The sequence below is a fragment of the Periplaneta americana genome, chromosome 15, assembly GCF_040183065.1.
Source record: "Periplaneta americana isolate PAMFEO1 chromosome 15, P.americana_PAMFEO1_priV1, whole genome shotgun sequence".
Taxonomy (NCBI): Eukaryota; Metazoa; Arthropoda; class Insecta; order Blattodea; family Blattidae; genus Periplaneta; species Periplaneta americana.
In genome coordinates this window covers 133,946,592-133,974,395 of record NC_091131.1, presented here as the reverse complement: position 1 = coordinate 133,974,395, position 27,804 = coordinate 133,946,592, and the positions used below count along the sequence as shown (strand labels likewise).

The 27,804-nt window shown below is 35.4% G+C and overlaps 1 protein-coding gene across 2 annotated transcripts in view; it reads right to left on the bottom strand.

The window, feature by feature from the left end:
• LOC138715355 (uncharacterized) overlaps positions 1 to 17,811 on the bottom strand; it is a 47,486-nt gene extending 29,675 nt beyond the window's left edge. Inside the window, exons 1-6 of one of the 2 annotated variants that reach the window (XM_069848179.1) lie at positions 17,709 to 17,811; positions 17,511 to 17,622; positions 17,101 to 17,335; positions 16,064 to 16,150; positions 7,931 to 8,020; positions 6 to 7,637 (exon numbers count right to left, since the gene is read on the bottom strand). In XM_069848179.1, the coding sequence (XP_069704280.1) occupies positions 7,401 to 7,637; positions 7,931 to 8,020; positions 16,064 to 16,150; positions 17,101 to 17,274 (588 nt within the window). In that variant the 5' untranslated portion in view covers positions 17,275 to 17,335; positions 17,511 to 17,622; positions 17,709 to 17,811 and the 3' untranslated portion in view covers positions 6 to 7,400. The remainder of the gene's footprint in view (positions 1 to 5; positions 7,638 to 7,930; positions 8,021 to 16,063; positions 16,151 to 17,100; positions 17,336 to 17,510; positions 17,623 to 17,708) is intronic. The other variant, XM_069848180.1, reaches the window with a different exon arrangement.
• Between the last annotated feature and the right edge of the window lie 9,993 nt (positions 17,812 to 27,804).

The window sequence follows — 27,804 nt, the reverse complement described above, 5'->3', positions numbered from 1 at the left end:
CTTACAGGCTTTTGCAGAGGATAATCTTCAGAAGCCTTCCTGATGTTCGGGAGGCTGAAGATTCCATCTGTGAAAAGAAAGAAAAAAAAACAGTAATTATTATGTTCAAAAATTGTCGCTGAATTATATATTCGACTGCATTTATTAATAATTTTAATACACATTAAGATTTAGTAGCCAGTTCGGTATTACTGAGCACAGTTACATTCAATACCCAAGAACTATTCCATTTGCTTAAAGTGCCATATACTGAAATGATGTCTTCTGGGAAATAGCTGGTTGAAACAATATTAATAATTTCAAATCTCCAAAATGTTCAAGACAGAGAACATCTGATAAACACAAGCTAGATATTTTGATAACTAGTCAATACAGAGGTATACAGGCCCAAAGGGGATGGGAACCCATGCTGCGCTCCTAGCTGTCCATGACAGTGAAGATCGAGAGTTTGTCCCTGGATGTGAAGGAGCTGAATGAATTCAAAGAGAGGCAAATGGGAAGAGAAACTTTAAAAGGTTCCTTGCAAGGGAGTTTGGGGCTGAGAAAAACTGAGGCCACTTGTCTCATTTAGGGTTTTGCTGTCCACTGAAGGAGCTCTAGAAAATTTTGGAGGGAAAAAAGCCGAAAATGGACGTAACCTAATAGCTACCACGTAATGGGGGGAAGAGAGAGGAAGAGGAGGCGTTCAACAAACTGACTGCAGGATCAGAAGAAGAAACACTGGGAGTTGTAAGTCTGCACATTGAAACTTACTTTGTCCTTTTGCAGTGCGAGTAGAGTCAAGTAACCTCGTTCATGTAACACGGTAATGTAAGAAAGATAAGACAGAATATCTATGTTTTTAAAAAATACCTGAATCTTTATGAGGAAGGTCATGTAGGTCCGACATTTGTCTTAGTATCTTAGGAAAATTACAAAAAACCTCACGCAGGATGAGTTCTCTCAATTTAAGAGACTAGCCAATTGGCTCTTAGGTGATGTGATTCTATTGGATTATGACTCAAGGACAGGATAAGTTGCATCAATTTAGGAGACTGGCCAATTGGCTCTTAGTGATGTGATTCTATTGGATTATGACTCAAGGACAGGATAAGTTGCATCAATTTACGATACTAGTCAACTGGCTCTTAGTGATGTGATTCTATTGGATTATGACTCAAGGACAGGATAAGTTGCATCAATTTAGGATACTAGTCAATTGGCTCTTAGGTGATGTGATTCTATTGGGTTATGACTCAAGGGCAGGATAAGTTGCATCAATTTAGGAGACTAGCCAATTGGCTCTTAAGTGATGTGATTCTATTGGATTATGACTCAAGGACAGGATAAGTTGCATCAATTTAGGAGACTAGCCAATTGGCTCTTAAGTGATGTGATTCTATTGGGTTATGACTCAAGGACAGGATAAGTTGCATCAATTTAGGATACTAGTCAATTGGCTCTTAGGTGATGTGATTCTATTGGGTTATGACTCAAGGGCAGGATAAGTTGCATCAATTTAGGAGACTAGCCAATTGGCTCTTAAGTGATGTGATTCTATTGGATTATGACTCAAGGACAGGATAAGTTGCATCAATTTAGGAGACTAGCCAATTGGCTCTTAAGTGATGTGATTCTATTGGGTTATGACTCAAGGACAGGATAAGTTGCATCAATTTAGGAGACTAGCTAAATGGCTCTTAAGTGATGTGATTCTATTGGGTTATGACTCAAGGGCAGGATAAGTTGCATCAATTTAGGAGACTAGCCAATTGGCTCTTAAGTGATGTGATTCTATTGGATTATGACTCAAGGACAGGATAAGTTGCATCAATTTAGGAGACTAGCCAATTGGCTCTTAAGTGATGTGATTCTATTGGATTATGACTCAAGGACAGGATAAGTTGCATCAATTTAGGAGACTAGCTAAATGGCTCTTAGTTGACTCTATTAAATTAGGACTCGATCAGTGAGAACCCTCTCACTAGTTGGGAACTGATTCTATGGATATTATAGCCCGAGTTAGAACAAGGTCATTTCACAGCAGTTGCATTATTCAAGCTGATTTATTAGGAGATGAGTATTCATCTACCTAAACCTGGGGATAGTGGTGGCTTCCCTATTCTGCTGTCCCATGAATATGGCTAATGGACCTTCTGGTGTCTCCGTCGTTCCCTATGCTCATACCACCTGACAGTCTTACTAATAAACGACGTATAAAAGTTATACTGGACTTGTACACCGTTGTAACTCAAAATGTTACTAATAAATTGTGTGTAAGCTACCCTGTACACAAGAGGTGTACAAATATACGTAGTAATCGTTATACAACCTCTTACGGTAGTATAAACCTTGCACAGATGGACAATATGGCCGACTCCATAAACAGCTGATCGTTTGTTCTGTGACATACTTCGAAAGCTGAGCCAAATATCTTTTGTAGAGAAGGTTATATAGCCGAAATGGAAGATTTCAACGATTATTTAGCAGATATAGAGGACATTGAAGACACTGATGTTATAAATAATGGTGGCAATAGAAAAATGAACCAATACAAAACTCGTTTTGATCCATTCACGTTAAACGATGAGGATTTTAAAGCAAAATATAGATTCACGAAGCAGTATATAAGAATTATTGTTGATGTCCTGAAAGATTTGAAGCAGGACCACGAAGTGGATCCGTAAGTTGTGAACTGCAAGTTTTAATAGCACTTCGCACATGGGCAAGAAACGAAGTAAGTATTGACTTAATTTTAAGTACTGTAGGCTTTTGAATACAGTGACCATACATAGTATATTCTAAGTCCGAATTCGAAACAATTATTGGGTTATGTTTTTTTTTTTAATACCTCCTCTCCCTGACCTGTTACAGCAGTGATTAAAGTAAACCACACTTAAATCTTGTTACTAAAATATTCGTCTCTCAATACTTACTTACTTACAAATGGCTTTTAAGGAACCCGAAGGTTCATTGCCGCCCTCACATAAGCCCGCCATCGGTCCCTATCCTGTGCAAGATTAAGCCAGTCTCTATCATCATACCCCACCTCCCTCAAATCCATTTTAATATTATCCTCCCATCTATGTCTCGGCCTCCCTAAAGGTCTTTTTCCCTCCGGTCTCCCAACTAACACTCTATATGCATTTCTGGATTCGCCCATACGTGCTACATGCCCTGCCCATCTCAAACGTCTGGATTTCAAGTTCCTAATTATGTCAGGTGAAGAATACAATGCGTGCAGTTCTGTGTTGTGTAACTTTCTCCATTCTCCTGTAACTTCATCCCGCTTAGCCCCAAATATTTTCCTAAGCACCTCATTCTCAAACACCCTTAACCTATGTTCCTCTCTCAGAGTGAGAGTCCAAGTTTCACAGCCATATAGAAGAACCGGTAATATAACTGTTTTATAAATTCTAACTTTCAGATTTTTGGACAGCAGACTGGATGATAAGAGCTTCTCAACCGAATAATAACACGCATTTCCCATATTTATTCTGCGTTTAATTTCCTCCCAAGTGTCATTTATATTTGTTACTGTTGCTCCAAGATATTTGAATTTTTCCACCTCTTCGAAGGATAAATCTCCAATATTTATATTTCCATTTCGTACAATATTCCTGTCACGAGACATAATCATATACTTTGTCTTTTCGGGATTTACTTCCAAACCGATCGCTTTACTTGCTTCAAGTAAAATTTCCGTGTTTTCCCTAATCGTTTGTGTATTTTCTCCTAACATATTCACGTCATCTGCATAGACAAGAAGCTGATGTAGCCCGTTCAATTCCAAACCCTGCCTGTTATCCTGAACTTTCCCAGTCTCCTCTATCATTCGTCTCTCAATTGAATAATTAAAAATAATAATAATGATGAGAGGAAGAGCGCACTAATGTGCATATTGTTGAATAATTACACTTTACTACTGTATATTATTTTATAGAAATAGATCGATTTCTGCACTTTATGTTATGCCACAAAGTGATTCACATAAAGGACACACAAGTCATCATTGAACGATGGTAGCAGGTTGTCTTGTATATTAATAATAATGATCAAAGATAGTTTGAATTAAAATTATTGGTAATTCTCCAGAAGAGCTACACCAAAGAGGACACAAATTCACTTGACGTTTTCATGGAAATAAGAATAATCCTTCAAATGGAATTCATGTCTGTCACTGTTAGGATGAAAGTAATTTTGATTTACAGAAGTTAATTTTTGTTTTGGTGGCAAGACTATGGTGATGATGATGAAATGGCGGCTGAAAGCAGGATTATGGCACGAGTGGGAAACCAAATTCTTATGGTAACTGTGAATTTAAAAAGGCTGAGAATTAGAAGGGATTAAATGGTGTTTTTCATCAGTGAGTTAGGTAGATACAAAGGAAACAAACTTCCTGTTTACAATAAATACTGTAATATTGTAATGCGAACAAACTGGCTCCTTTTCAGTACCAGTAACCATTATTTAGATCATTTAGATTTATATAGGGAATATTTCCTTTTTGACTTTATACCCAGAATAAAAATGCTGCATATAAACAAAAGACTGAAGTGGAAAATGACAGAAAAACTGGGCAGCACCACGTTCCATCTTGCATTGCAATTTAAGCCTGTACAAGTAAATCTATGAACAAGACTGTGTGTGTGGCAGGCTCAGAATAAAATGGAACTGGTACTTTCTACAAACTCTAATGAAACTAATTTTTATAGGAAAATGACCGAACTAACCATAATCACTTATGTTATATTACTCTCTCCCTCTCTCTCTCTCTCACCTATGTGGCTCTAAATTGTCCATGTTACCTGGGCATTTCCTGGTTCGAGAGAAAGAACGATATAGTTGTACTATAAATTGTTTGTATATTTCATCAATTCCAGTACCAAATTTCTTTGATAAAATATAATTTTTTATACATTTTCTGTAGCATGTTCGTAATGAATGTACTGTATCTTCTTGTCATCTCTATTGGCTTCAGCATCGACCACCTTCATTTTATCAATTAAAATTTGACATGCTTCTTTTTTACCTGAATATTCATTAGACTTTATCTTTTATCTTCCAAAGGCATGGGTTGTTTCTATAAAAAATAAATTCAATCAAAAACTCCCTTGAAATTAACCTTGAATCAATCATGTCCCTTGAAATGACTAATTTAAATCGTAATCACCACTTTTACACTCGATCTTCCTCAGCGATTTACATGTACAGTACGTGCTGCAAAATTTCAGGCAGAGCTTGTTTGTGTTCATGCCAAACAATTAACAGAACACAATAACTTGTCACGCACGCACGCACACACACTCCATCTTGCATTACAACAAAAGACTGTACAAGTAAATCCATAAACAGGACTGTGCATGTGGCAGGCTTAAGTTTGCCATTGAATTGGTCGATGGCATTGCTAGTGTGTAGTGTGTACCAATCCCACTTCTCTGACGACGACAACTTCTTTATGAGCATTTTGTTCTTGATTAATTTTTCGTACATTTCTATACAAGGTTCTGAATGAATCATTTCCTCAAGACTTTAACACAATTTATTGTCACTGACGGTTTCTCTTATCCTCATAAATTAATGATTATCGAAAATGCCCTTTCTACAGAAGCACTGATTCCAAAAATTAACAAAACATCTATAATGCATTATTTAAAATATATTTGTAGTTTTGAATGTCGTCTCCTATAGTACATTCCTTCATGTATAAAGCAAGTGATTAATTAACTCTAGATAAGATTAGGGATTTTTAAATTATTGTTTAAGGACACTGGGACAGACCTGTGAATTTCGAGATGTATGGTCACTGTACCTAAGAATAATATTTGTAGATTATGTGAAAAAATCTGTTAGTCACTTTAATTGAATTTTGATTTTATTTCAGATTCAAGATGATGCTGCTGACATTCATGGTGTGAGCCAGCAATCTGTAGCACGCATTTGTCACAGAGTTGCTGTTGCCCTCGCCAGAAGATCAAGTGGATATATACAAATGCCTGTAACACCTGCAGAACAGCAAGAAGTGGTGTCCTCCTTCAGGAAAATCTGTGGCTTCCGAAATGTCATTGGTGCTATAGACTGTACACACATTAAAATAAGAAAGTGCCTGGGGAAGCATCCCAGTATTATATAAATGGGAAGGGGTACTGCTCTCTCAATGTGCATCTCTGCGCATCAGAGATATTGTTGCGCATTGGAGGGGCAGTACCCACGACAGTAGGATATTTAGAGAAAGTAGAATCAAGGAGCAACTTGAAGCTGGAGAATTTCGAGATCGTCTTTTGGAAGACTCTGGCTATGCCTGCACCCCATATTTATTTACACCCGTACTCAATCCAAACACAGAAAAAGAAGAAAATTACAATAGATGTCACGTCCGTACAAGAAATGTTGTGGAAAGGTGTTTTGGTGTTTGGAAACAAAGATTTCGATGCCTGCTAGAGGGGTTTAATAATAATTTTGATCACACCAAAACATGCATTGTTGCTCTTGCAGTATTGCATAATATTGCTGTAGACATGGGGGAAGTTCTGGAAGATGACATTGCTCCTATACCAGAGGTCGATCAACTTCCAGCAATGGCTGCAGGCAACTGCAATTTGTATGGTCAAGCTGCTCGGGAAGCTTTTATAAATACTTATTTCTGAAAGTCTAGTATTTCTTCTTAGTCTAGGCTTCGAAACTTTGTACCTGTTTGTTCTCAGTGGGATTCCAAACTCGCTAGTACTGTAATTTCAACCATCCTTGCTTATATAATCCTGTCGATAACTTCATTCATCAGATTTCCAGTATTTCTCTTTTATTTAAAAAAATGCTCTCAACATCTTTGCCATTTTTGTCTGGTATAAATATAAAATAAATGATTACACTATTTGCATTTATTGTTAACTGAGCCATTTTTCAAATCTTTGCGATTTGATTTTTAAATAAATAAATTAAAATTTAATGTTACTAAATTTAAAAAAGAAACACAACTCTCGAAATATACCTATATATTATTGGTAAGAGTGCACTTTACACTGAACTGTTCACCTTATTCCAAACACGTGTTAAAAAAGGGTAAGCTGTTATAATTTCTATTACCTTATAGATTATTATGGTTTAGTAAATACTATTATAGAATAAAGCATGGGACTTCGTGTGCAGGTCAGCAGCTATGTCATCCAAGTTAAGATAAAAACACCTGAGAATTAACAAATCATGTGTCCTGTCACACAGTCAGAAGCGAATTAGTGAAAAAGGCAATATATATCTCTAAGGAGCTCTCTATAAAACCACTGGTACTAAGTTTCGAAACCTAATCATTACTTATGTCTCCAAGAAGTTACCATCAGTAATAAACAATTATTCCTTTATGCACTGTGTATAATATTTTCTATTGAGTAATGTAGGTTACATTTATGTTAGCTAAGGTAAGACTTTTACAATTTTTTCAGTAAACATTGTTTTTTAATATTTAAAATTTCGTGTTTAATAGAATTAATTTCAGTCTCTTGTCTTAAAATTCTCATTCTTTCATTGTGTTCATCAATTTTCATTTTCAGTTCTGCATCTAAAATCTCCATTTTCTTCTTGTGTTCTGCTTCTTGCTGTTCTAGCAAGACCTTCGACCTTTCTCCAGCCAGTTTTGCAATTCTTTTTCTGGAATCATCTTCATCCTGTGTAACAAAATGACATATTAGTTTATTATTGTCATTATTGAGTGTAATTAGTTACCACTGCCACCGGGTATATACCCATTGCAGTGTGAATAAATACATACATACATACATACATACATACATACATACATACATACATACATACATACATTAATACAGTATCCTACACTGAATTTTTACTTGGTAACATACCCACATCTATCTTACAATGTTTCATGCTAAATAATCTGAGCTACTGGTACAGCATGTAAAATAAAGCAATAACAAAAAATACATATTTTACAACACACTTTCGATATCTTCCTCTTCCTGCATTTCTCGTCATTCACAACTTTTGGGGTTGCGGGTGCTGATGTCAGGAGGATTTCAACATTTTCATCCTGTTGATAGAAAACAGTGCTTAGCAGTATTCAGTAACTTCACATACAGTATTTATATGTAGGTGAATTTCACAAAAGTGTCAAATTTAGATTTAAAGAATATATAAATTTCAACATGCTCTGATTTTATATTTTTGCTTTTGTTTAGATGTTCTTATCAGTTAGTGTTACTAACCTTAATAGGTTCTGGTCAAATTCGTTTATGATGTATGTGAATTTTATGGACTATATTTAAAAATTGTACAATAGGTACACCTTGAACTTAGTGATAACTGAATGCTCTTAATTTATTATTTTAAGCACCAAGGAATAACATCAATTAGGTTCAGAAAATTCCATTTAGGGAATAATAAAATATTGGACAAAAATAAAATAGGTATACTTTGATGTCTCATCAAACAGCTAAAAATGTTTTCCCGAATTACACATTAAAATTAATCACCATGTCAAAAAAAAAAAATACCTGTTAATCTAGCTTTAAATATTTGGGACAGCCAAATGTTATATGGCACAGGTCAACTTTCAGTGTGATAAGCTTATTCTGTATGTTGTCAGTCAGATGCTTTACAGCTTGGTAATGATGAAAAGTGAGGTCTTCGAAAATTACATGGAGAAAGGTGTAACGGAGGAATTAATGCATTAATTTATATGTTTTAAATGCACACTTTCGACACTTTTTGGAAAATACCCCCTGTATAATCTAGAATTCATTATTACCAATCGTATATAATTATTTTTAAGGTTTCATTCATTCATTCATTCATTTATTTTATTCCATAGATCTTACATGAGCAATGAAGCTTTAAGATGTGGAACATGTCAACATTTTACAATATTACAATTACAATTTTTACAAATTTTTATAGTTTTACAATTTAGTAATTTTCTACAATTTTTACAATTTTGTACAATTTTTTTACTTTTTTTTTTTTTTTTTTTTTTTTTGGCGAGATGTAGTGAGATGAGATGAGGTCCGAGGATTCGCCAAAATATTACCCGGCATTTGCCTTTTCGGTGGGGGAAACCTCGGAAAAACCCAACCAGGTAATCAAATCAAAGGGGTTGATGCCAAGGACTCGCCATAGACCATCCGGCTTCAGTCCCACGGCTGGGGAAAACCTCCGAAGAAACCAAGTCCAAAGGGGGATCCAACCCAAGCCCGAACGCAGCTCCGGATCAGCAGCCCAGCGAGTCTGCCGACTGAGCTACATCGATGGCTCTACTAAAAGTATACAATACATAGCCAATCAGATTATTAAATTTACAAATGCAAACGATCATTCATAAGTTGAGCTATATTATAATACAAAACAATTTAATTAAATTTAAGGCATAAACAATTCAACCAGTTGTGATATACAGAAATTGATAATACATATCATGCAAACTACTTCAAATTACAAACACAAACAATTTATCAGTAGAGCTATATAGATTACTATTCAATTTAAAGCATATACAATTCATCGGCCAAAACTATACAAATATATACAATACAAAGTAGCATACTTTCATTAAGCTATACAAATTTGTGCAATTAATATCAAGTAGATTAATTCAATTTATAATCATAAACAATTCATCAGTTGAGCTATACATATTACCATTCAATCTACAGTAGGTCTATATACAATTCATCAGTAGAGCTACACAGACTAGTAATCATTTTAAGAACATATACAATTCATCAGCCAAACTATACAAACATATACAATCAAATTAGTTCAATTTACAAACTTATTTTCGTTAAGCTATACAATTCATATGAAGTAGATTTATTCAATTTATAAGCTTAAACAATTCATCAGTTGACCTATACAGTATACTATTCAATTTACAGTACATACAATTCATCAGTTATGCTAAACAAAAAATACAATACATAGTAAACAGATTAAGTCAATATAAAAACATATTTTAGTTGAGCTATATAAAATTGTACATGTCATTTAAGTAGAATAATTCAATTCACAAGCACAAACAATTCATCAATTGTGTAGAAGGTATGAGTATGTAGAAATTTGGTTAATTCTTTTCTGAACCTTTTCTCGTTGTTCTTCAAATCTTTAAGATAATTAGGCAGTGCATTGAAGACTGTTATACATGAATAGCGAACTCCTTTTTTAAAACAGCTTAGACTAACAGAGGATAGATGAAGATCTGATTTATGTCTTGTATTAAAATGATGAATGTCTTGATTAGTACTGAATTTATCTTGGTTCTTAATATACAGCATCATTAGGGAAAGAATGTATTCACAAGGTAAAGTCAATATTTCTAAGTTTCGGAAAATATTTTTACATGAGGTCCTTTTATGCACACCGGCCATTATTCTTATAGCTTTCTTTTGTAAAACAAAAACGTGTTTAGCTTCAGACGAGTTACCCCAGAATATTAATCCATATTTCATTACAGAGTGAAAATATGCAAAGTATGACATTTTAAGTAAGTTTATATCACCAATAGTAGATAAGGATCTTAATGCATAACAGGCAGAGCTCAATTTACGAGTAATACATTCTATATGCGTTTGCCAGTTCAAGTGATTATCCAATTCTAATCCAAGAAACTTTGTGCTTGTAGATTCTTTGAGATGAGTTCCATTTAATCGAATACTGTAGGAAACCTGAGCACTATTGTGTGTACTAAATTTGACTGCACTGGTTTTATCAACATTAAGTGCTAGTTTATTTGCATGGAACCATTCATTCATTAGATTCAGCACTGTATTAGAAGTGTTTATAAAATGATCGTATTGTTTGCTTGAAATAATTACACTTGTATCATCTGCAAATAAAATTACATGGGATGAATTGTTTAAGGTCAAGGCTAAATCATTAATATAAACTAGAAACAACAATGGACCTAAAATTGACCCCTGCGGAACACCTTGTTTAATATTTCTAAATTCTGAATAAGTAGATTTATAACTATTTGGTACATTTATTTCTACTTTTTGTTTTCTATTTGATAAGTACGATGTAAACCAACCCAACATCTCATCTTTAATACCATAAAACTTCAATTTTTTTACTAATATACTATGGTCTACACAATCAAATGCTTTAGCCAAGTCACAAAAAATCCCACCTACATGTAGTTTCGAATTTAATGAATTTAGTATTTCATCCACCAAACTAAAAGCAGCATTCTCTGTCGATTTTTGTTTTCTAAATCCAAACTGTTCTAAAACTAATATATTGTTGGACTCCAGGTAATGATATAATCTATTATACATAACTTTCTCAAACACTTTTGAAAATGTTGTTAATAATGATATGGGTCTGTAATTAGCAATAGTACATTTATCTCCCTTTTTGTATATTGGTTTTACTATTGAATATTTGAGTCTTCCTGGAAAAATACCACATTGCATTGACAAATTGCATAGATAGCTTAACGGATGGGATAATATTTCAGAACAAGCTTTCAGAACTTTACTTGGAATTTCATCATATCCAGAGGAATATTTTGTTTTTAGTTGTTTTATCACATGCATGATTTCTGCTGCGGTAGTGGGAATAAATTTGAGACCTAAAAACTCAGTGTTAAATGCATCAGTTAGGTAACCAAGTGCAGCATCTTCTGCACAATCTTGAATGTTTAAGTTCTGAATAATATTTATATAGAAGTCGTTAAAATGATTTGCAATTGATTTTGGGTTATCTATTTTACTATCATTGATTTTAATGCAAGTAATATTTTCACTCTTTGAATATCGATTAGTTTCATTTTTAATAATATCCCAAATAGTTTTAATCTTATTATCTGAATTTTGTATTTTTCCATTCAGATACATTTTCTTTGCATCTTTTATAACTTTTGTCAAAGTTTTACAGTAATTCTTGTAGTAATTAAGAACATGAGGATCATCACTATTCCTACTCATTAAATATAGATTCCTTTTTCTAGCACATGATATTTTAATTCCCTGAGTTATCCACATGTTTTTACTTTTACATTTTTTCACCACCTTTACTGGAAAACATTCATTGAAATAATTCGTAAATGTAGTGAAAAATGCATTAAATTTAGTATTAATATCAATGGTATCGGTACTATATACATTTTCCCAAGATTCATTTTGTAGACATGTATTTAAATGATGAAGAGATTCAGCATTTATAATCCTTTTTTTTATTTTTAGATTAACACTTTGGAATTTTTCACTCATATTGAAAACACTTAGAATTTGTGCATCGTGATCAGACAGGCCATTGACTAATGGTACTGTTGAATAGGAATTCAATCTACTTTTATCTATAAATATATTATAAATGGCAGTACTACTTCCAGCTTGTGTTCTGGTTGGAAAACTTACTGTGTGACTAAGATTATAAGTTTCAAGAAGTGAGTTTAATTTTCTTTTACGTGAGCTTTCTGATAGATAATCTATGTTTATGTCACCACAGATTACAAATTCGGTATGTGGTTTATAAAGTCTTTTCAATAATGAATCTAAGTTGGTTGTAAATTTCTTATAATCTCCCATTGGCGCCCTATAAACACATAAGATAATTAAATTTGATATCTCATAACCAATTTGTATTCCACAGATTTCAATATCTTGTTCAAGGCAAAAATCAGATATATCAATTTTACTAAATAATAGATCCTCTCTGATAAAAATACAGGCACCCCCCTTTTTGGAAGACATGTCTACAGAAATGAGAACCTAATACATATCCATGTAAAGACAGTTGTAGTATTTCCTGTTGCTTCATATGATGTTCAGTTATACATGATATCTGAGGTTTATGCTTTTGAGTTGCTAAAGAAGTGATCAATTCATCAGTTTTTTGTTTTAATCCCCTAATATTTTGATGAAAAATAGTGAAGTTACTGTGTTCATTACTAGAAACATCAGAGCATTTACAATTTAGTTGGAGGCAGGTTTTTCTCTATATGTAAGCAAACAAACAAACCAATCTCTATAAATGTGTAAATGTGGTAACATTGGAAAGCTATTTTTAGGAACCTTGTGCGAAAACAGTTTGGCACTTTAAACATTCCTTAAATAATGTTTGTGTAGCTTATGTGTATCAATTTTACCAGCTTGAAAACACTTGTAATCAGTGGCGGTCAGTGACTTGAAATATAGGGGGTAGCATATTTTCGGTGACAGTACTTTTATACTGTAAACTTTCATAAAATTGCTCAAGCACTACAACTACGCTAATTGGTTGTCGAGCACCATGCAGTTTGATTAGTAAATATCTTAATTACTTTACTTTAACAAAATTAGACTTAGGCCTATATGACTCACCTATTTGAAGAGAAAATCCATTTTCCTATCCTTCCTGGATGCAAATTTGTCAATAACTCTTTGGTTGAAATCAGGTATTTGCATAATAAGGTCTCGTTCCACAGAAAGCATGGCAAGAGCTGAAAGTCTTTCCTGCGTCACTGTGTTGCGCTGAAACGTTTTCATTCTCTTCAGAGTAGAGAAACTCTGTTCTGCCTCGGATGTGGTCATGGGAATGGTGAGTAATATTTTCAGGAGTTTTACACTTTCACTAAATGCTTCATTTAAGTTATTCTCATTTATGAAGTCAAACATGGACAATGCACCCGTAATTTTCCTAAACTCTTCTCTTTCGTATATAGCAGTCAATTCGGTACGGAGTTTCTTCATATCCAAAAAGTTATAATTATTGTACGCTGTTTGTAGATGATTTTCAGGAAAAGCAGTACTATATTCTGAAAATCTATCAGGTAGAAATAGCATAGCTGCTGAAAGATGACCTTTGAATTCAAAATGGCTTTTAGCTTGTTGTACTATGATATCACAGATTTCTTTGGCCTCCTGATTTTTTGTTTTCGAGTTATCTTCAATCCTCCTTTTTTTCACTGTACTCTCCTGCACAAAAGAAACTTCCACTCTATCCTGGATGCTAGAAACTACATGCTCAAATGCTTGGATTTGTTTATGGAGATATGATGGCTTGCAAATTCTCTTCTGAACCTGATCGAAAAGAATGTCAATATGAGGCATTATTCGATGGAAAAATGACAGCCAGAATACAAAATTTCCATTCCTGAGAATCTCTTCGAAACCACAGGCTTGTGAAATGGTGGAAGGGTTTGATATTGTATTTTCATCCTGAATTGCCCTCATACAGTCAATCAGATCATCTCGGTATTCATATACGGTATTCACACTCCTTGATTGAAAGTTCCATCTAGTTGGAACAGATCTTGGTAGTCGTTTTTTCACTACTTCATCTAAAACTGCTGTGCACTGTGGAGAAGATGAGAAAAATGTACAGAGGCCCTGAAGGTTAGAAAAAAATATTTTCACATTGTGATTCGCTGATGCGGCATTTTGCATGATCAGATTAAGCTGATGCACATAAGCTGCGCCTGGATAAGTTTGTTTGACCAATGCTTGAGCACCACGTGATGAGCCACTCATGACTGAAGCACCATCATATGTTGAGCGATCAGTTTCCTGGGACAAGCTCCTAAATGACGATCAAGCTCGTGTGTTATGCTTTTAGCCAAAGATGGTGCATCATGACCAGTAGGAACAATGAAATCCCAGAATCTCTCAACAGGCTTGATGTTGTGGATATGTTTGTAAATAACCACCATCTGAAATTTGTTGGAGACATCTGTTGTTTCATCTGCAGTAATAGCTACAAAGTCCGCAGCTTTTATCTGCCGTGAAATCTCTTTGTGACAGACTTCTAGCATAACCGCCAAAAGCTCGTTTTGAATGGTTTTTGACGTCCCCTTGAAAACTGTTGAATTTTCTAGGTGGGTCTTTAGAGAGTTGTCTAGCTCAGCACTGAAATTTATGAGACCACGAAATACGGCTGGATTAGAAGACGAATCCATTTCATTGTGACCTCTCAGTGCTAATTCAAAGGAGCCTGAAAATCTAATACAATTGATGATGATGTTTAGCACGTATCTATTATTGGCTACTTTCTGGTTGTGAAGTTCAATGTTTCTTCTATAGGCACCGTCCAACTGAGCAGCAATATTTACATTTCCCATGAGGGCTAAACTAAGGACATTTTTTACGTGGGTTGACGATGACTCATGTTTCTTAACCCTTTCATTTAAATGATGCACATCAATCATTCCTGTTTTAGTCCAAACTTCTTCACCACCAAATAACACACACGGAAAACAAAATAGAGCATTCTTGACATCACAGCTGCACAACCAGTCATGTTTTTCGAACATATGAGCATTAAAAATTCTGTTGAAAGTCCTACCTTTCGTAGAAATTGTTTGCGAAAGCTTAGTTGCAGGTGTTGGTCTACCAAGCGTTTTTATTTCTATTTTCACCTCTAATGACCTAGATGAAAATGGTTGTGAGTGTAAACTACTAATGGAATCCATTTCTGTACACTAGCAATTACTTACTCTCTTATAAATAACACTTTCAACAAGACAAGAGAAACTCACACAACACCCGAAGCATAAAACGCGGTATTAGCATACCGTACAGCAATACGATCAAGGAGGCAATGATTTCAAGGCGCGAAGTGATTGTGTATACACGTCATAATCTGTCTGCTAGCGAAAGCCACGCCTCCAGAGTCTCTCCCCGCACCTGCTCCTGTAGCACCCAAAGTCCCTTAGCAGACACAGAGTTAACAAGGCTAGTACATACAAGTCCTCTACAGATAATAGGGGTATTTCTTATTATGTTTAAAAGAGTATGTAGGCATATTGGTAAGTCATCACTGATTATTATATGCATTATTTATTTATAAAATTTCTGGGGGTAGCGCTAACTTGCTACTCCCTTCTAGAGCCGCCACTGCTTGTAATAATTATTAGATATGTTTGTCTATGTGCATAAATATATTTATGATTAGGGTTTAATAAAGTGATATAGCCTATGATCCAGATTTTGTGTATATAAATACTGTTTTCCTAATTTATTTCCGAAATTAAAAAAAAAAAAAAAAAAATTGCAAATCAAATTTATTCTAAACAAAACATCCATGCTGGAGTAAATTATTCGTACGGATCAGCTAGTCTGAAGTTTGTGTATGTATGTTACTTCAGTAGCAAACAACACACCTCGATTAAAACAGCAGAAGTAGACTCAGGCCTGCAAGGAACTTCACAAGACTGCTCTCCTTCAGTTTCAGGAACTTCAGTCTTGACCTGTTTCACAAAAATGCTAGTCAGTTTTGGTTCAGAAAGAAGTATTTGAAATTCAAGAAATATCCACTAATCCACTGAACTTAAGGATTATCCAGCAATTGTTAGCCATTCTGTTACGAGCTTCACAGAGAAAAAACACGGGGACAACAAATAATTAACAATAAATAATGTGGCAGTCATAAAAAATATTGCTGCCTTTAGTGCCATTCTGTTATGACAGTAATTCGATACATATTCGTAATTACATGAAAAATAATTAAATGCCCTTGTACTAAATTAATGAAACAACGAAAGATGATCACAAATGCAGCTTTGGCTAGCATTACATTCACTAAGACATTACTCTGGCGATATCCAAGAATCTGTTGGAATGTATCATTGTTGGCTTTATTCGGCTCTGGACAGCATGATTTTTTCCACTCAATGTGAAAGTGCTAGTTGGCAGAGAGATCATAGCAAACTATTTTGGAGTCATTCCAAAATGTCAATAACTGATGATCTACATTCTACAATATATAGACATACTTAAGAACTGTTGCAGTAAGCATTCGTTGAAGTAAATGATAAACACAGGAATGCCATGTCATAGCACTTTGCAAAATCACTTTGATAACGTAGAATATGAAAGAAACAGTTCCGGTGAGCAACGGTAATATGTACTGTAACTATTGTACCACAAATTTAATATGACCCACGTAATATATTATTTTACTCCACTTATATTGCAATTTTGGTCCAGGGAAAATACTAGTCTTTCACAAAACACTCTTCTTTTTACGAGAATTCTCCATGGACCAAAAAATGAAATAACAATTGGTATAAAAATTAGAATTTTACCATGCACCTCACTGGCGTTGTTCAGTTTCCTTTTCTGCATTATCCGAGTGATTTTACGAAGTGTTAAGATATGGTGTTCCTGTACTTAGTTAATGAAATGAGCTTGTACTCACGTTTGTGGGTGGTCCGTTGCTGTCATATTCGTTGAAAACTTCCTGGAATTCAAGAGGTATCAATTCAACGAGTTCCACCACTTCTTTTGATGGACTCGGCGGTTTGGGTCCACCACCAGTCCTGGAAATGGCTTGCCTATGTAAAGATAATGACTTCTTTGCATGTAGTTTCATACAACGCCATTGCTGCTTCACCTCCTGGAGACTTCTCTTCCTCTCATTCAATTCACAAAATCTGAAAAGCAATAGAATAAAATCTGTATTTGCCATTTCCTCCGTAATTTTTTCTGACGTAACATTACAACTGATTTGAGGTTATGTACGGCGCTCCTATTTATAATCAAACCAAGCATTCGTGGCATTGTAAAATATAAACTCAGTATTTCCATACTTATTAATTTCATGCTTACCTATTATGTATTCTCTGCCACGCTTTATTTTTTTTTGGTTATTGGTGTTTGTGTCTGTCTGTTTAGACTCCAATATTCCAACTTCTTGTTTAATTAAATCTTTTAGCAATGCCTGAAAATGTATGAATACATTATTATATTTAAATAGATATTAATTTTAATATTAATATACACAATGACGTGTTAAAATATACTTACTTTTTCTATATTTATCCAATTTGGAGATCCTGTTTTCTTAATTTTTTCCATTGTTTTGATGTGTTTCGAGGTTAAATCCACAGCGATCTACCGCGGAAATAGTCAATACCAACGAGCTAGTTGTCAATACTGATGTAATATCGATTGTCACATTTCAGGAATCAAATGAGATTTAGTCGATAGGCGACGAATTGTTGCACTGCCATCGTGATCTAGACCAGGCCGTAATGCAGGTTGTGTGACGTCACTCGATGAGTCGGGCTTTTCTATTTGAGTATACGGAGCTGAGTGAAATATATTACTTTATAGCGTGTCGGCGCTCAATTTTATTTAGTGTAATGTGTGTATAAGACCCCTTCACACTTCTTATTGCATAATATGTTGCAGAAATAATTACAAAACTGTGTTATTTTAATGTGAACGGAGTTTTACATGGTAACATAACCTGGTTGCATCAACATTTTAAGTTTGGAATGGAAGCTATTTTGAGATTTAATAAAGAAGAATTATTTATATTGTGATTTTAATTTAGCACATCTACCTTCCTTACTTGTAGGTACAAAATTTACCACAGTCCCTCCTATGAAATTAGTGTATGTACAGTTGTGTGTTAACCTGGTAGATTAGATAAATACAATTCATTACAACCCAGTATAGTAGGGAACAAATAAATAATACAATTAAATTTTTATTCAATGTAATATGTGCATAAGTTCCATTTATGTGTTGCATAATGTGGCAGGAATAATAAATAAAACTGTGTTATTTTTATGTGAAGAGAATTTACCATGTTAACATAACCTATCTGCGTCAACATTTTAGGTTAAAGTTGAGAACGAAAACTGTTTTGAGATTTAATAAAGAAGAATAATTGGGTATGGATTGTTTGTGTAGTTGACATCGAAAGAATATATGGTTTATTTCTCCTGACTGTTGTTGACACTCACACAAAGGAGATTCTCCCCTTCCAATGAGGTATAGGTATTTTGGAGTTACTGCTGCATTATGTTTTAGTTTGTTAATTACTGAAATGAATGGTCATGTTAATTTTTTGTGTAAATACCATGGTTTGTCTGCCTGTGGGGCTTCTGTGTTTGTCTTATATTTTGTTTTATTAAGTCAGTGATCTGAATGTTTATTGATGAGGCAGGGTTGGATGTTATGGCTGCTTTCGCAAGAGAGTCTGCAATCTCATTACCTTGTATGCCTTTATGTCCCGGTATCTAAATTAATTTTATTTTGTTCTCCTTTTCTATGTTATATATTAACTGTTTGATGTTTATTACTATCCAGGGGGTCTTCACAGAAAGGGCATTATTTTTTATTTTTTGTAATGCACTCTCAAGGAGAGGACATGCTCTGTATATAACCGAATGGAATAAGATTGTGTGAGATGAAAGTACAAGACGTACTGTTTAAAGTCATATCTGGTATGGGTGGCCAATGAACCCTCGTTTTGAAAATATTGGCTATTGTTTCTGACATACTTCCGTTAGGTGCCCAATAGGGAAGCATTAGCCTGTGTAACAGCGTAGCCCATATGGTTGGATGCTGAGTTGTCATCCAAACAATCTGAGTTCGAATCTTAACTGGTCCTATATTTTTTTCTTTTAATAATGATTAATATTGTGATCACAGTTATCTATTTACATACCTATATCATATTTCTCAATGTATTGAATGCTTCATCATGTTTTAAACAAATTACTAACATTGTATTGTAAAGGATAAACAATGAAATACTGCTCACGTAGGAAGGTAAGATGTGTCACTGGTGTTTGTTCTATTTCTGTAGCAGCTATTCCATTTCATTTTGTACCCGATTCATTATGATGTCATAAAAACACACAAAACATATATTTCCTGCACCATGCACAGCAAATGAAAGAAGGTTGTCCACAGTCACACACATTTTTCCGCACTTCTGCTGCGAAACAGATATCCTTCACATTTACAAACACTTCTCATTCGTTTATCAATTTTGATGCATACCACGCATATTTCAACATGGCTTTGAATATAGGAACTGACAACTGAAAGTGAATTAAAATAATAATAATAATAATAATAATAATAATAATAATAATAATAATATCAAGCTTTAAAAAATGAAAAGGCATTAGGATTCGAACACGAGTTGCCTGGATGACAAATCAGCATCCAACCATATGAGCTACGCTGTTACACAGTCTAATGCTTCCCTATTAGGCACCTAACGGAAGTATGTTATAAACAATAGCCAATATTTCCAGAACGAGGGGTCATTGGCCACCCATACCAGGTATGACTGTAAACAGTGTGTCTTGTACTTTCATGTCACAAAATCTGATTTAATTCGGTGATATGCAGAGCGTGTCCTCTCCTTGTCAGTGAATCCACGAATATGAGTACAGCTTTTTCTGTGAGGTGCTTTGCTGAGATAGGGCCCGCCGAATTGCAAATAATTCTGCTGTGCAGATGAACGACTGTTTGTGGAGTTTGATTTTCTCTCTACCTGCTGTTGTTGTATTTACAAATGCTGCACACACCCCCTTGTCAGATTTGGATCTGTCAGTGTAAATGTGCACTATGTTGGGCTCCTGTTCTTCCATGTTGGTTATAAATTCTCGGAATCGTCCCGTATTTGTCTCTTGTTTATTGAAGGTTGTGGTGTCTGTATGTATGCTTTTTTGAAAACCTCATACTGGATGCAATATAGTAGAAAGCGAGGAAAGATTGGACAATGTAGAGTGCGGTAATATTCTGTAAAAGTTTGGATTATTTGGGGAATTTGATATGGTATAGGATGTTCGCTGTTTTGGATTAAGTGTGTGATTCCTTTGAGCTTGTTTTATATATTGGGCCTGTGGCATGCTAACTTTCTCCTGTGATGTAACGACTGGTAGTTTATTGTCTTTAGTACAGAATGGCTATGTGGTTTGCCACTTATTCCTAGGATTTGTTTTGCTACCTGGTAGTGGATTGAATTTAGTTGTGCTTCTATTTGGGCCTGAGGCTTTGGTAATATGGCCATGGCGCACTCTTGTAGTGCTATCAAGAAGTTGTTGTATAGTAGGTGAAGTACCATGGGGTGATTTCCACAATATCTGCTGGTTATATACTTGAATATTATTGCTCTCCGTTTTAATTTCTGAAGGAGGTTTGAGTAATGTGTTTTTTCCTAGAAGTTATTGTCCATATCTACACCCAGGATTTTGATACAGGTTTGGGTATCTAGTCTGTGTTTCTGGATTTCTATTTCATTCCATAAGTAAGGGCGCTTTTGTCTTTTATGGAATATATGTTTACTTTTCCTGGGATTTATTGTTAGTCCTCGTTGATTAAGGTAAAACTGGATGGTCTCAATGTCTTCTTGAATGTATTGTTTGAGATTTTCTGTAGGTTTGTCTTGGAGGATTTTGGTTGTTTTATATATATATATATATATATATATATATATATATAAAACAACCAAAATATATATATATATATATATATATTTGATTTTTTGTAGTGGGAGCTGTGATAGGCCCATGATGTAAATGGTGAAAAGTATTGGACTGAGCGACGAACCCTGTGGTATTCCTAAGTTGGTATTTCTGGTTGTTGTGTTTCCATAGGCTGGCGGGAAGGACACAGTTCTATTGGTCATGAGATTAATGATGACTTTAATTCTGTGGCCGGGAGGGAAAAGGGGTGAAACGAGCATTGAGCAACTTCCGCCGTTTTTGGAATAGATACCGACGCACTTGAACTGCCAACATAGAAGACAAAAAATCACACTCAATCGCTTTCACCTTCATCTTGACGGGATAATAAAAGCCTAAAAGCTTTGGAAGTGAAATTATGTAAATATAATGCAGAATAACACGTAAAAAAAAAAAGGTAAAGGTATCCCTGTCACATGCCATGAAGGCACTTGGGGGGCATGGAGGTAGAGCTCCACGCTTTCCATGACCTCAGCACTAGAATGAGGTGGTGTGGTCGGCACCATGCTCTGACCACCTTTTACCCTTGGGAAAGACCCGGTACTCAATTTTATAGGAGGCTGAGTGAATCTCGGGGCTGTTCTCAAAGTTTGGCAACGAGAAAAATATTACCACTCGGGATAGAACCCCGGACCTTCCAGTCCTTAGCCAGCTGCTCTACCAACTGAGCTACCCGGCCACCCTAGAATAACACGTAACTTTTAATATTGACATAATATTGACATTGACCTTCTTCACAATTTTTTTTTAAACATTTTTGTTATTTAGTTAACTGTCTGAAGACATGTCAGAGCCTCACAAGTGATATCAAGAAGGCAACTAGACCAGGAGATAATGGGGTAGGATGGCCAGCTCCTTTCCCCCTCCATTGCATACATCGCCAACTAGCCACCCTACACTAGTCAGACTTCAGATGCATACAAATGATTGTTCTTCCTCTGACACATATCGTCAAGTGAGACGTACTGCCTGATAATAGATGTACATATCACCCAGAACCTCAATCGGAGGATTTTTAAACATTATTGTAATATATTAGGCCATTATCGTTTCCACATAAATCGTAATAAAACTGCATAAGGACACAGCCTGCTTTTTTTTTTTTTTTTTTTTTTTTTAGAAAAATAGTCTATGAAGAAGGCCATGTTTCAAGCATACATGTCCAAAGCTCCCTAGTGTGTAGTTTACAAGTCACCTAGTTGCTAGTCACTAGTGTGTAGTATAGACTTGATCTTTGAGACACAGCCTTAGTTTCACCATCTTGAAGCACATTTCTAAAACATTAAGATCATTTTTGGAGGGTACATTCATCAAAGAATGTCTCATATTAGCTGCACAATAATATATTAGGCCATTATCTTTTCCACATAACTCGTAATGAAACACATTAGGACACTGCCTTCTTAATTCAGTGCTGCACCATGATGTCATGTTTTTTTTAATAAAAAATAGGCTATGGAGAAGGCCGTATTTCAAGTATACATGTCCAAAGCTCCCTAATATGTAGTTTACATGTCACCTATTGCTAGTAACTAGTGTGTAGTATGGACTTGATCTTTGAGACACGGCCTTAGTTTCACTATCTCGAAGCACGTTTCTAAAACATTAAGATCATTTTCCAAGGGTACATTCATCAAAGAATGTCTCATATTAGCTGCACAAGGTATTTGTCCCCATCGGTTACATTCGTTCATGTTAATAAGTGTGTCTCGAAATATCGTTGCCAACAGAGTAGTGGAAATGGTTACTGCCATTGAGCTTTCTGAAAAGATTCAAAACTGTTTACGGTTTTCTGTGGCTTTGGATGAAAGCACAGACAAAAGTGACATAGCTCAGCTGTGTTTATTAGGGCCTTTGATTCCAACCTTAACATAATTGAGGAGTTTTTGGATCTTGTACCTCTTAAAAACAGAACCTGCAATATACAGCATTTGAAGCACTATTGAATATTGGATGCAAATTTCAACTAAATTGGAAAAAACCAGTTGGTATTGCGACCGATGGTGCACCTGCAATAACAGCGGAAACAACTGGTTTTATAGGCAGATTGAGGGAATTTCTGGCAGGTATGATACTTTCAGACCTGTGCACTGCATAATAGATGAGGCCATGGAAACTATGGAGGCCATCATGAGAGTGGTAGTAAAAATAGTGAACTCGATAAGATCACATTCCCTTCGCCACTGCCAATTCAAAGGAGTTTCTGGAGGATGTGGGATTTAATTATTTTAACTTGCCATACTACAGTCTAGTAAGATGGCTTAATAGGGGCGCTATGGTAAAACTATTTTTCCTTCTTAGGAAAGAAATAGATTGCTTCTTAAGGTCACAGGTTAATATACATAGAACTAACATAGCCCTAAGTTCATATGTAGTGTAGAGGTGTAGGCCTAACTCCTAACATCTTTGTTTTTGTTAAATGTAATAAGAAGAAGTTTGTCATAATTTCCTAATTTATTTGTATCCTTTTAGGGGACGATGATGTAGGAAATGACGTCACCTGAATGAATCTGCGACCTTGCATTTTTTACAGATTTGTCACATCTCGATATTTTAAATAAGTGTTTGCAGGGAAAAGATCAAACAGTCGTGTCAATGATAGACTCTAATGGCTAAATTACAACTGTAGGCAAGCCAGTTTGAGAAAGTTGTATTATTTTCCGTGTGTGGGCCAAGTAGTTAATAAACATGCCCATTCCTTACAAAATTATAAAACCATACTTCAAAATCTTATCATGGAATCTGAAAATATATTTGCAGACGTTACATCTATTGACAAAGAGGTGCAACTGTTTACCTCCCTCTCACATTTGCTCCTATTGAAGCTCCTCCTGAACTGCAATCAGAATTAATTGACTTTCAAAATAATATAGCTATCTGATATTCTGGGATGTCTGGTCCTGAGATTTATAAAAGTCTATCAGAAGAGAAGTTTCCAAACCTACAATTATTTGCTGAACGATTAATGGCAATGTTTGGCTCGACCTATCTATGGAAACAGTTATTTTCCAAGATGAATATCATTAAAAGTGACATATGCAGCAGATTAACTGAGCTGAAAGGTATATCAGCATTACTATTCAGAACATTTTTTTTTATTATTTTATTGAGTTATTTTACAATGCTGTATCAACATCTAGGTTATTTAGCGTCTGAATGAAATGAAAGTGATGATGCCGGTGAAATGAGTCCGGGGTCCATCACCGAAAGTTACCCAGCATTTGCTCGTATTGGGTTGAGGGAAAACCCCGGAAAAAACCTCAACCAGGTAACTTGCCCCAACCAGGATTCGAACCCGGGCCACCTGGTTTCGCGGCCAGACGTGCTGATCATTACTCCACAGGTGTGGACTAATCAGAACATGTCCAACATGAATATTATTATGCGACTGTCTTATATTATAGTGTTCTGTATTGCATTGTGTTACTTACAAACTAGCTTTCAAATATGCCACTGGTGACGACATAGCCAGCAGTTTGTTTTCATGCTAGATGTCAACAGACTGATGTCCACTCTATTGTATAGAGTCATTGTTGAATTTGAAGTGTGAACGTGAGAGTGGTTTGTTTTAGCTGTGGCATCTGAAATGAAAATCAGATATGAAAGGTAAAACTGTTACAGTTCCAAATTATTTTATAAGTTGTTATAGATCAAATGACTCCTAATAAATATAAATATTACGTCATATCATAATACATTTGAGATATCTATTCATTGCGACATTACAATGACGAGAACTTATATGTCCTTTTAAAAGGACAATAGGAATATCCCCATACATTTTAATATGATGTCTCTATTTCAAATTTTAGTTGATTTCCCCTGCATGAAAAGGTATTTTTGTTTGAAAATGATATTATGGGCGAAATTTCATCTGGAATACAGATATATCATTATAATGCCATCTACAATGCCACTGAAGGCGTAACAGATGACGATTCAGGGGACAAATACCTAATAATCTACCTGGTTCACAGCTTGCAGCAACAGGAGAAATATTTCTGCATAGCCTTCTTGAAGAGGAGGGGGAGGGATTCACGTTGAATCATGAAAACCAAAGTGTTGATGATGCAATGGTACCATACTTTGCAGGCATGAATGTAAACAGTTCATCCCTGGTAAACCTATCAGATATGGGTACAAGTTTTGGGTGGGTGTTACACTTTAAATGGCTACATAGTGTGGTTGGACCCTTACCAAAGAGCAAATACAGGCATTCTTGATGAATATAAATCGTTTGGTCATAGTTCATCTGTGGTACTTAAATATCGCGATGTTTTGCAGCAGAAAGATAGACAGTTTCCATTTCATTTATTTTTTGACAATCTCTTTACCATTGTACCTCTGCTTGAAGAACTACATAAGAGAAATTTAAAGGGAACTGGCACAATAAGGTAAAATCGAACTTCCAAGTGTCCTTTCAAAAAAAAGGATGGAATGAAAAAGAAACCCTGTGGCTACTTTGAATCAAAAGTCACGGAAGTAAACAAAATTATTGTTACAAAATGAGACGATAATAATATTGTTGCTGTTGGTTCCAATGTGGTTGCAGTAGAGCCTCTGAATCATGTAACAAGATTTTCTTGCAAGGAGAAGAAAATAATTTCAATTTCACACCCTGTACAAATGTATAGATGCAACAAAGGGATGGACAGTGTTGATGGCAGTGACCAAAATATTAGTCTTTACTGCATACCACTTAGTGGGAAAAAATTATACTATCCACTAATTGCATTCACATATACAACAGAGGCAAACTTGATCATTGGAGCTTTCGTTGCAGGGTTGCTTTGTCTCTTCCGAATGCTAGACAGGAACTAGCGAAAGTGGCCGAGCATGCAACCTGAAAAATATGGATTCAAGATTTAACAGACTGGATCACATAATCATATCACAGTGAAAATAGACTCAATGCAGAGTTTTCCACAAAGTGTTCACGATTTGTAAGAAATGTAATGCAGCTCTAAATGTTAACTGTTTCTCTAAATACCACACCAACATGAACTAATTTTGTGATCATGTTGCAAGAAAATCATGTTATAAGGAAATCCTTTCTGTTTCAAATGTTCTAGGATGCCGTGTATGTAATGGCAAGTATAAAACTGTATAAAATGAATGAATCAATCTTCAGAATAATATTAGTAACAATAATAAAATAACAAAGTAGTAGTAGTAGTAGTAGTAGTAGTAGTAGTAGTGGTGGTGGTGGTGGTGGTGGTGGCGGTGGCGGTGGCGGTGGCGGTAGGGGTAGCGGTAGCGGTAGCAGTAGCAGTAGCAGTAGGAGCAGCAGCAGCAGCAGCAGCAAACAAAGTATTTATATATTGCATACAATAATTTGACATTGTGAATTCAGTATTGTGTTGATTTCTGCAATTATGATTCTCACAATAGAGAAGAAGGTGTTTGTTGTCGAGCATTATTTCCAGACTCCCTATTATCATTAATTTCAAGATTGTTTGGAAAATTGATTTATTTGTGTGGGCAAAATGTAACGTGAGTTACAGACATTATAAACCCTAAGTGCTTGTACAATATTTCATTCTTGTTTGTCTGTAGTTTGTCAGTGCACACACAGTATAGAGTGAGATCTGTGATTCGATTTCCGTACACACTAGGTTTCCACCTTTCAGTGATGTGCTTCTGGGACACACGAACAACAAACAACTTCATAAGTTATCACTTTTGGATATGTAAAGAAAATTTGGAATTTCCACATTTCGATAATGGCACAAAAAAGTTTCGGTGGGTGATATTGATACTATAGGCCTAATTTATTACATTCTTACAAAAAATTGAAGTTCAGTGTTCCTTCGAAAAATAAATAACATTACAAATACTCAAGTATAAAGTTCAATTTTGCATGAAATAAACAAATGTGTTAATAGAATTGTAGAGTAAGAAGCCAACTCACACAAGTATTGAATTGAACAAATTAATGTAAAGTAAGTATATACTCGTACACTATCTACCAAAAAGTAATTGGGCACCGTTTTTGCTCATTTAGAACCTCGTGGTACCACCTTTTGTTGCTATAACAGCAGCCATCCTGTCAGGCATGCTCTCCACCTGTCTGTGTAGGATATCCACTGGAATGTGTCGCCATTCTTCTTGCAACATGGCATTCAGTTGGACAATGGAAGTTGGCCGCATCTCCCGAGACCTCAATTGCTGGTCCAATTTGTCCCAAAGGTGCTCAATGGGATTGAGATCAGGACTCTGTGCAGGCCAGTCCAACCGGCATTATTGTCTGCATACCACTGCATAGTAGCCATGGAAACATGAGGCCAACTTCCATTGTCCAACTGAGTGCCATGTTGCAAGAGGAATGGCGACACATTCAGTGGATATCCTATCCAAACTAGTGGAAAGCATGCCTGAGAGGATGGCTGCTGTTATACAACAAGAGGTGGTACCACGAGGTTCTGAAGGGGCAAAAACAGTGCCCAATTACTTTTTGGTAGATAGTGTATTTGCCATCAAACTGGATTTCTGCTCTTCTTTCAGTGATATTTTGAATTACTTTTTGCTGCTTTTAATCTTCCCGTCTTCTTTACCCAGAAATACAGCAAACTCAGATTTGAGCATATTTGAAGTTCACTTTTTACAAGATTCAGACACAGTCGGTTTCT